This window comes from Pelodiscus sinensis, chromosome 29 (assembly GCF_052426305.1).
Source record: "Pelodiscus sinensis isolate ZL-2025 chromosome 29, ASM5242630v1, whole genome shotgun sequence".
Classification (NCBI taxonomy): Eukaryota; Metazoa; Chordata; order Testudines; family Trionychidae; genus Pelodiscus; species Pelodiscus sinensis.
Genome location: NC_143080.1, coordinates 2366370 through 2376587, shown reverse-complemented (window position 1 = coordinate 2376587; position 10218 = coordinate 2366370). Strand labels below are relative to the sequence as shown.

The window sequence follows — 10218 nt, the reverse complement described above, 5'->3', positions numbered from 1 at the left end:
ATTGGACACTAGGCAGCAGCCCCCCTATTGGCTGCTTGGGGCAGGGGCGTGGCCTGCAATCCCGCCCCGCCCCGACGTGCGGCACGTCCCGCGTCCTGACCCCTCCCCAAAGGGGCGGGGCGATGATCCGTGACGCGACGCGGAGGGGGCTGCGCGTTTGGGCCCGGCTCGGCTCCCGTAGCCCTGCGCAGGGGCCGGCTGCAGCCATGGACCTGGGGCCGCTGCGGAAAAGCTACCGGGGGGACGCGGAGGTGAGGGGGGAGGGGCCTATGCGGGGGAGGGGCTACAGGAGGGGAGGGGCCTGATGGGGGCGGGGCAAGTGGGGGGGCCTGTGCGGGGGGGGGCACGTGGGGGGGGCTAAAGGAGGGGAGGGGCCTGATGGGGGCGGGGCAAGTGGGGGGGCCTGTGCGGGGGAGGGGCACGTGGGGGGGGAGAGGAGGGGAGGGGCCTGATGGGGGCGGGGCACGTGGGGGGGGGCTACAGGAGGGGAGGGGCCTGTGCGGGGAGGGGCACGTGGGGGGGGCTAAAGGAGGGGAGGGGCCTGATGGGGGCGGGGCACGTGGGGGGGGGCTACAGGAGGGGAGGGGCACATGGGAGAGTCACGTGGGAGGAGGGGGGCCATGTGGGGGTGGGGCTTTGGGGAGGGGGCTGCAAGAGGAGGGGGGCACCTGGGACAATGGGGGTGTCCCAGGTTATTTTGGGGAGGGAGGGGCCCAAATAGAGAGGTGAGGGGGGGCAGTGAGGAGGAAGGGGGGGGCTGAAAATATCTCTGCCCCCCCATACAGATGGGGTGCCCAGTCTCCCCTCCCCCACAGGTTCCCCGGGTCAGCTGATGCGCAGTGCTCCCTCCCCTAGATCCTGCCCTGCGCTCGCCCAAGGCGGGGTCCCAGGAATGCCCTCTGAGGCCCCGGGTCCTCTCCGGGGGCCAGGGTGGGGCCCTTGTGCAGAGCCAGCCTGGGCCCTTGTCAGGGGACGGTGGGAAGGCCAGAAATTACAGCCCGGTTTGACAACCAATTCCATAAGTTCACAGGACAGGTCCCTCAATAGCTAGTTAGATTCCCCAGGACGCCTCCTCCCTCCTGCTCTGGTTCTCCCTGTACCTCCCACTGCCAGAAGCTGGGATTGGTGACAGGGGAGGGGGCATGTGATAATTGCCTCTTCTGTTCATTCCCTCGGGAGCACCTGGAATTAGCCACTGTCGGGACACAGGCTGCTGGACTCGCTGTAGCTTTGATATCGCCCAATGTGGCTGTTCTTATGTTACCCACAGAGCCGTGCCTGGCTTTAGCAGCCTGCCCGTCAGGCCAGTACTTGGCTACACAGGAGAGTAATAACAGGATAAGCTAAGGTGTGAGTTTATATTGCATCTGTATGGGTATAAGCCATATGTGGGTCGCTCTTATGCTGGTATGAGAAGGCCTTTTGTCAGGTTAGTTTATGTCACTTAAGAAGCATTGATTTTAAGCCTCCCCCCCATTTATTCCAGAGTCAATGTGTCTGGGAAACGCCATGCCTGTAATTATATTTGTATAACAGGTAACAGCTTTCCCATGAAGAAGACTCTTAAGACTCTGCGCACATTAAACCCAGTGAATTAATTTTCATAACAACCAGTGCGGGGCGTAAATACCGTGCTTGACATACAGTGGGAAACTGAGGCACAGAGACGAAGGGAGGGCAAGGTCACGCAGTGAGTCAGTAGCGGAACTGGAGCTAAAATCCTGGTCTCCTGACTCCCAAGCCATGCTTTTAACCGCCAAGACTGGCAACCGTCTGGGACGAGGCGGCTGCTTCACAGAGCTTAGCTGACCTACAAAAAATCAGAAGTCTATGAAACAAGCAGCCAGGACTGTTCCCCACTGGCTGGCCCAGGGCTGGGGTAGGACTCTAGGTTCAGTTTTGACTCGCTGTGTGACTTGAAGCAACGTTTCGGGTGGGGATAATCCGGGTGTTCGGCAGGCTGGGAGTTGGGGGGGGGCTACACTTCTGTGCTCTCGGCATCTCGCCCGGCATCCTTGACTGGCCTCCCTGGACAGCAGGGTTCGGGATGGTGCATGGAGATTGAGGTGTGGGGACCGGAAACACTCAGATGTGCCTCCTGGCTCCCTTTCTGTCCCGGGCAGGCCTTTGAGGAGAAACATCTCGCCTCCTTCGACCCGATCAAGCAGTTTGCCGTGTGGTTTGAAGAGGCCAGGCAGTGCCCCTCAATCGGCGAAGCCAATGCTATGTGCTTGGCCACCTGCACCAGGTGGGCACTGCCAGGGACCCGCTGCCAAGTTACTTGCTGGCCCAGAATCTCTCCGGCCTGCGTCTTTGGGAGGCCTCCTTTGCTTTCCTGCAAGCACGGTGCCCTGCCAGCTAGCGTATCCCGGGCGAGGAGGGAAGGAGGCGGCTTGTGACGTGTTTGTGCTGGTCAGGAGCGGGGCACAGCTCTGGGTTGGGTATTTGCCCTGTCACGTCGGGCAGCTGGCCTGCCCCTCCCAGTAGACTGGCTCCAGTGGGGTCTAATCCCAAAAGCTGTACTGTGCTTCTGTCTAGAATGAGAGACAGGGTGAGAGTGGGGGAAGCATGCCTTCCTTCCCATCACAAACTGATCCTCCCCGGGTGCAGGAAGAGGGCAGGTTCCCTTCCCCTGGGTACGGGCAGGCCAGCGGTGTCTCTGCCCGCGGTGGCACTCCTCTGCTGACCGGTGGCGTTTCTTCCCTGGCTCAGGGACGGGCGGCCCTCTGCCCGCATGCTGCTCCTGAAGGGGTTCAGCCAGCATGGCTTTCGCTTCTTCACCAACCACGAGAGCCGCAAAGGAAAGGAGCTGGTGAGAGCCGCCTCGTGGCTTCCTGGGTCTGTGCGGGTCTGTGATTCAGGGCAGGTTGCAGGGGGAGTGGGGGGCGCTCGAGGACGAAGACGGGAGCCAGCGAGGCAGGAGGCCGCCCCCTCGCCTGTGTCTCGGTGGGAACTTGGACTTTGCCCGGGTGAAGGGCAGGGCGATGACTTGCCGGGTGCTCGTGGTCTGCACCAGGAGGGCACGGAGGACAGAAGTGCCACCCACAGCCATGCCTAAGGACCAAAGTGCCCTGGGCAGTGCTGACCCCGGGGGGGGAGGGGACGTCCACCACTCCCCAGTCTGCTTGATCAAGGGAGGCGGAGGCTGGCACCCCCTGTGAGCCTCGCGGGCTCTGTCCTGCTCTCCAGTCCCTCCTGGCCCCAAGCCATGGGGCAGAGTCGGGGCTGGGCGGGGCGTTTCTCTCGACTTTCCATTCCGAACCACTGGATGAAACCCTTTGGTTTGTGTTTTGTCTTCAGGACTCCAATCCTTTTGCTACGATCGTCTTCTACTGGGAGCCCCTTAACCGCCAGGTGAGTTGCGCTCCCAGGCCGGGGGAGGAAGCGGCTGAGTGGGGGGGGGCTCGGCACCCCGAACACAGCGTCGGCATTGTGTTCGGTCGCTGGGACGCCCGGCTGAGGCGTGTCTGGGTGGGATACGGCAGGTGCAGCCTGCTCGCGGGTCGCTCTCGAGTGTGGAACGGAGCCCCTGTTTGCTCGTCTTGCACTGGGGAGGGGGGCTTCTCAGACGCTCCAAAGCGGCTCGCCAGCACCTGGGATGGGTGCCTGGACTCTGCCACTCGGCCGGCTCACGGGGTCGCATTCTTCCCGCTCCCGAAGCGTGCCGGGCTCGGCACCGGGGCCAGGCTGTGCTCAGACATCTTGGAAAGCAGCTGCCTCTGGGCTAGCAAGGGGTCGCAGTTTCCCTGCCCTCCAGCAGCACTTTTGGGACGTGGAGCCGAAGGGTAGTCCCAAGAAGCGGGACCGTTGAGTTCCAGCGGCCGGTGATTTGGCTCTGGGTAGTAGACCGTTTGCAGGTCAGCTACATCCGGCAGGAAGAAGGGAGGGAGCAGCAGGTTTCTTATGGGGGCAGGAAATCTGGGTGTGAAATGACGGGCAGCGGGGAGAGAGCCCAGCTGAGTTCTAGGTGGGGTCTCTAGACGTTCTCGGGACTGCCTGCAGTGGGGGCCACTGGGTTGGCTGTCCCCGGCGGTGCCAGCCTCTGGAGAGACGTTGGAGCTCTCTCGGCCCTGCAGGTCGCGGGGTGATTGAAACGAGGGATGTTAAAATGCGGTTCATTGACTAGTCGAGAGGCACTTCCGCATTCCTCCTTTGGAACGTGCAGCCCGGGGCCAGCGGGGGGCTCCCCAGCTGACTCCGGGTTCTGGGGAAATGCCATTTGGAGCCTGGGATCAGCTTGGGACCCCGAGCTCCACGTCTGCCCCTTTGAAATGCTGCTGTGGGGTTTCAAAGCGGCAGCGTCGCACAGCTGATCTCCGGCTCAGCTGAGTGGCGCTGCTGCTTTGAGGTACCCTTTCCCCCTCCCCACCCCTTTGCTGCCTCTAGCTCATAAGGGTGGGGGCGGGGATCGACTAGCCGAGAGACTATCCGCTAAGCAGATGCTCCTTGGATAGCCGACTAGTCCTTAACATCCCTAATTCAAATGACCGCTGCTCCCCAGCTCAGCCCCGGGGGGGTGACCTCCTGGGATAACAGCGCGGGAGGGAGGGCGCCGTTGGCCGGTGGGGGATCCGCAGAGGAGGGCACAGTCCCTGCCTTTCGCCTCGTGCACACCTGGTCCTAGTCATGTTGGCAAAATGAGCTTGGGCTGCCCCCAGCCTGTCCCATCTCCCTGGGGCCGTTGCAGGTGCGGATCGAGGGCTCTGTGGCGAGGCTGCCGGAGGAGGAATCGGAGCGCTACTTCCACTCCCGGCCCCGGAGCAGCCAGATCGGGGCAGTTGTGAGTCACCAGAGCACTGTGATCCCCGACCGGGAGGTGAGCAGCGGCACCCGGGGGGGGGGGAGATACTGTGCTGGGTTCCCGCCCCCCCGGGTGTGTCGGTGGTTTTCCCAGGGGCGCTCGTTCCCTCGCCATGTGTCCCGGCGCATCCTGTCTCCTATGGCAGCGGTGCCCAACCGCCGGCCGTGTTCCTCTGGCTGCCGGGCTCTGGGGGGGGCACGGGCACCACTCTGACCCAGCTGTTGGGAAAGGCGGGTCCTGCCCCTCCGTTCAGCCAACCAGCGCCAGGCAGGGGCGGAGTCTCCTCCCGCTTCCCCACGCCGCACAGCCCTTCCGCCAGCAGGGAAGCGCTCTTCCGCGGCTGAAGGAGACCCCGCCCCTGCCCGCCACTGGTTGGCTGAGCAGCAGGGCAGGACCCGCCTCTCCCAACAGCCGCGGCAGGAGGGGAGGCGCTGGGTGATGCACCCGGGCTCCCAGAGCCGCCGTGAGGTGGGCAGCAGCGCGGGGATAGCTGAGGGGCGCGGGGCTAGTGCTGGGGGGCTCCGGAGGCTGAGCTAGTGCTGGGGGGCTCTGGGGACAGAGCTGATATTGGCAGCTGGCACTGGAGGAGACTCTGGGGGGTTGGGTGCAGAGCAGCTCTGGAAGGAGGAGGCTGGTACCGGGGGGCTGGCCCTGGGTTGGGAACCACTGTCCTAGGGGAGTTGGCCGGGCTCTAGGCCGGGCTGGGCTCACTCGATGGCGGGAGCCCAGGGCTTCAGCCCGGTTCCCCCTCCCTTGCAGCATTTAAGGAAGAAGAACGCGGAGCTGGAAGAGCTGTACCGGGAGGGACCCGTGCCAAAGCCTGCGTACTGGTGAGTCAACGCAGCTTCTGTGCAAGCCAGGCCTGGGCTCCCGCCCCCCGCCCCTTCCTCTGCTGCAGCCCCGAGGGCCCCAGCCCGGCTGCTGGCGGATGTCGGGTCCCCCAGCCCGGCTCGTGTCAGGTCCCCCAGCCCGGCTGCTGGCGGATGTCGGGTCCCCCAGCCCGGCTCGTGTCAGGTCCCCCAGCCCGGCTCGTGTCAGGTCCCCCAGCCCGGCTCGTGTCAGGTCCCCCAGCCCGGCTGCTGGCGGATGTCGGGTCCCCCAGCCCGGCTCGTGTCAGGTCCCCCAGCCCGGATGCTGGCAGATGTCGGGTCCCCCAGCCCGGATGCTGGCGGATGTCGGGTCCCCCAGCCCGGCTCGTGTCAGGTCCCCCAGCCCGGCTGCTGGCGGATGTCGGGTCCCCCAGCCCGGCTGCTGGCGGATGTCGGTCCCCTTCAAGCTGCTGGATTCCCGGCTGGTAGAGCCGGCCGGCCGGGACCGAGGTGAGCTCTTTCCAAAGGGCGGAGCCTCTAGCAATGTCCCGGTGCCACGCGCCGCCCTGCAGCGTCGCTGTTCGATGTCGGTGGAAGGCGCCCGGCTTGGTCCTCACCCTCCCACCCGGCGGCGTGTCGCCCCCGCCGACGCCTGGCTTTGCTTGCAGGGTGCTCCGGGCCAGTCGAGGTTGAGGCTGGCCGGCTTTGCTGCTGTTCCCTGCAACAAGGGGCCGCCTGCATCCCCCTCCCGGGCCCCCTCGGCTGCTGCTTTGCCCGGGCGCCTCTCACAGCCTCTGTTCTTCCCGCAGGGGGGGATACGTCCTGAAGCCAGACCTCGTGGAGTTCTGGCAGGGCCAAACCAACCGCTTACATGACCGCATCGTCTTCCGGCGCCTCCGGGACCCCGCTGCCCCCACGGGCCCCATGGCGCACAAGGGAGAGGGGAACTGGGTGTATGAGAGGCTTGCCCCTTGAAGGCCAAGACCATTTCAGACCTGGGATATTTTCAGTACCCTTCTGTACCCTCCCCCCTTCCCTTGGCTCCTGCACTTCGCAGGACGACGCTCTTACCTTTTACAAATCAAGGCACTACATGGGGGGGGGGTGTTTGTTGTGCGGCCGCTCAGGAGAGATTCCTGCACCGACCGGCTTATTAGCAGAGTGCCCACCGCTGGGTTCTTTGTTTCTGTGGGTGGTGCCCATTCGCACAGGTCTCGGCGCGCAACAAAATTTATTCTGCACATGGATGGGGAAAAAATCTGCACGTACATGGAAAAGATTAGAGGGCACAGTGGTGCACAGAGGAGCCAGATTGGCAGCCCTCCCTCTCTCCCCATGCGAACTTCCCCCGCCAAGATGTGTGAAGCCTCCATAGTCCCCCTGAGCCTTGGCACCTCTGAGCCTGCCCACGAAGGGCGTCGATGGTGGCACTTGGTACCGATTGTGGTGGCTGCGGGTTCACAGGTAACTGAGACCCCCCCAAACTCATTTCACAGAGGCCGTTGACAGGTGATACTCCTGGGCCTTTAGCTGATTATATGGCCAGTCGGCCTGTCTCCCTGGGCCGGCCTGTCTCCCTGGGCCGGCCTGTCTCCCTGGGCCGGCCTGTCTCCCTGGGCCGGCCTCTCTAAGCGTCTCCTGCCTCCCTGCTTTAACCCGCCAGCCCTCATGCCAGGGGGCGCAGACATGTTGTGTGTCGTTAGCTGTAATCAAGTGTTTAATTTTGTCCAGGGCTTCCCTGGGTAGGGCTGCCAGGTGTCTGGTTTTGAACCGGACAGTCCAGTATTGGAGCTTTCTGTCCGGGAAACAAATTGAGAAACTAGAACTGTCCGGTATTTTCTAAATCAGACGTAACGTCGATTGTGATGTCATGTCAAGTGTGTCCGGTATTTTTGTCAAAACCGTCTGGCAACCCTAGCTCCGGGCGCAACAGCGTAACCGGTTCCGGAGGCAGACGTGTGGTTCATGTGTGAACATAAGAACGGCCGGACTGGGTCAGACCAAGGGTCCATCTAGCCCAGTATCCTGTCTCCCGACAGTGGCCAGCACCCGGTGCCCCAGAGAGGGTGGACCGAAGACAATGATCAAGCGATTTGTCTCCTGCCATCCCTCTCCAGCCTCTGACAAACAGAGGCCAAGGACACCATTTTATCCCCTGGCTAATAGCCTTTTATGGACCTAACCTCCATGAAATTATCTAGCTTCTCTTTAAACTCTGTTATAGTCCGAGCCTTCCCAGCCTCCTCTGGCAAGGAGTTCCACAGGTTGACTACACGCTGTGTGAAGAACTTTCTTTTATTAGTTTTAAACCTGCTACCCATTAATTTCATTTGGTGTCCTCTAGTTCTTCTATTTAGGGAACTGATAAATAACTTTTCTTTATCGGCCCTCTCCACACCACTCATGATTATATAGACCTCTATCATATCCCCCCTCAGTCTCCTCTTTTCTAAACTGAAAAGTCCCAGTTGCTTTAACCTCTCCTCATATGGGACCCGTTCCAAACCCCTGATCATTTTAGTTGCCCTTTTCTGAACCCTTTCCAAGACCAAAATATCTGTTTTGAGGTGACTGTGATTGGTGTGGCTGTGATTTGTACAATCTCTGTGCGTACGGCTGTTCTGCCGGGGACCGGCCTGGCCCTGGCTTGCCAGCACAGCGTCTTGTGTAACGTCTCCCTACAGCTGTCAGCTCACAAATAAAGTCCCTGCCGACAGAGACACAGGAAGGGGGAGTGGTTGGATGCGAACTCGCGTGGCGGTTCTTAAAGGGAAAACTGCTGCCTTAAGCAGGCAGGGCCGGCTTGGCGTTCTTCCCTCTCTCCGGCAGGGGGAGCGGCCTGTGGCTTTCAGTCTCTTCCCCCCACACACAGGCGAGGGCAGAGGCCTGGAACCTCCGGCAGGGGACGCTGGGCGCCCAGCCTCGGAGCCGAAACTTGTCCCCAGCCTGTGTGTGCTTTCCCCTGGGTTTGCTCTCTTGGGCCGCGTCCCAGTGAAACTGCAGCCTGATAACCCCTGCCCTCTCCCGGCTCCGGCGCACCTTGGCACGCTGAGTCATTCGCCTCCTCCCCGGCCAATCGGCATCGGGATCCAGGGGCTGTTTCGCTGGGGGGGGCGAGGTTCCCATGCAGCGAGCGGAGCGACCCACCCCACGCCCTAAGCACTTTGCTCTGCGCCGGGGGCTCTCCCTGAGCCTGCCCGGGCCACTTCTCACGGCCGGAGACCAGTCGGAATCTAGGGCGTGCACTGGGAGAGCCCCGGTCTCCCAGCCCTGCTCCTGGGGGCTGTCAGCGCTTAGGAACAGGGGCACTGCCCCCGTGTTGGGGAGGTCAGGCCGCCGGGGCAGCCACGGCTTTGGCAAAGCGGCGCAGGGGAAGCTGCTTCCGTTCTGCGCGGCGGGGAGGGGGGTCTGCCCAGCGATAGCAGTTCCCCCCCAAGCTGGGAGCAGCATCCCGTGGCCCATTCTCGAGGCACGTGGGGGGGTGGAAGAACAGGCCGGCTCCTGCCTCCAGCCTCCACCGGCCTTTGCCTGGCTGCAGCGCTGAGCGGGGTGTCGCTCTTCCAGCGGCCCCGTGGCCTGGGGGTCATTGGTCTCTGTGTAACCGAAGGGGGGGTCTGCCCCCACCTGTGCACACCGCCTTCGTCGGAGCAGGTGCCTAAAGCCCCCAAGGCAGGCACAGCAGTTGGGGGGGGTCGATCAGTTGTGTGGCTCATCGAGACACAGACCCTCCGGCCCCCTCCCTGGAAGCGGAGCGTTGCGAGGGCTGCTGTCCCTGCGACCCTGCACGGGCTGCCTGCCCCACTGCCAGCCTGGCAGGATCCTCACTGCTGCGGCCCTGAACTCGCTTGTGGGGGGGGGGGTTACCCAGGTCCCTTAGGGCGAGAGGGCTGCAGGGGGGCGGAGCCGGCGGCCCCAGCAGCCAGGTGTCCGGCCAGCGCGTTTCACAGGCGGCCGAGCTTTGCATAGGATTCAAATGAAGGAGAAGGAGCGGGGCTGGACAAGCAGGCGCCAGTCTTAATGCCGGAGGGGAGTGGCGCAGAGCAGGGGCAGAGCGGCCCTAGATTCTGGCCCAGGTGGGGAGCAGAGTTGGGGGGGGGCTCCAGGTTGGCTCTGAGCAGCGGGGACGGCCCCCCCCCCCCCGCCAGCTGGGCCCTGCGGGCGAGGGGCGATCCCGGCTCTGTGTGACCAGGGGGTGGGAAGTCACCCAGCGTGAGTCACCCTCCACGCCCGCTGACCAAACAGGGGAGCGGTTCGGGGCCGGGTGCCTGCCCAGGGCAGGGAGAACTTGCCACTGGGCAGAGGTAGCTGCCCGCGGGCCAATGAGCCGCGAGCCGCCTCCGCCCCTTCACGAAGCTGGCAAGTGACCGGGAGAGTGCGACTGTTGCGGGCGGGTGTCATGGTTGCCGAGGCAACTTCTGCCTGACACGGCTTGAGGTTGTTCGTGCTTTGAAACTTTCCAAGGTGCAGGGGGGAGGGGGGCGGTGTCCTGGCATTTCTAGGTGGAAACGGGACAGAACCGTGGAACCCCGACCCCCCCCCCCCCCCGGTGAGGGCCAGAGCTCACAGCTTCCTGCTCTAACCACTGGGCCGTGGGAGGACGGGGTCGTT

The 10218-nt window shown here is 63.4% G+C and overlaps 1 protein-coding gene across 1 annotated transcript; it reads left to right on the top strand.

Annotated features, from left to right (window-relative positions):
• The first annotated feature begins 83 nt into the window (after nucleotides 1–83).
• PNPO (pyridoxamine 5'-phosphate oxidase) lies at nucleotides 84–8330 on the top strand. The gene is made up of 7 exons (XM_075911690.2): nucleotides 84–251; nucleotides 2124–2248; nucleotides 2713–2812; nucleotides 3301–3354; nucleotides 4688–4816; nucleotides 5561–5631; nucleotides 6420–8330. The coding sequence occupies exons 1-7, from the start codon at nucleotides 123–125 to the stop codon at nucleotides 6583–6585; spliced, it is 774 nt and encodes a 257-aa protein (XP_075767805.2). The 5' UTR covers nucleotides 84–122; the 3' UTR covers nucleotides 6586–8330.
• The last annotated feature ends 1888 nt before the right edge of the window (nucleotides 8331–10218 follow it).

Coding starts and splice junctions, on each gene's coding strand:
- PNPO (XM_075911690.2), top strand. CDS start 123: ATGATCCGTGACGCGACGCGGAGGGGGCTGCGCGTTTGGGCCCGGCTC. Junction 3,355..4,687: donor GGGAGCCCCTTAACCGCCAG/GTGAGTTGCGCT, acceptor GGGCCGTTGCAG/GTGCGGATCGAGGGCTCTGT. Junction 5,632..6,419: donor GTGCCAAAGCCTGCGTACTG/GTGAGTCAACGC, acceptor TTCTTCCCGCAG/GGGGGGATACGTCCTGAAGC.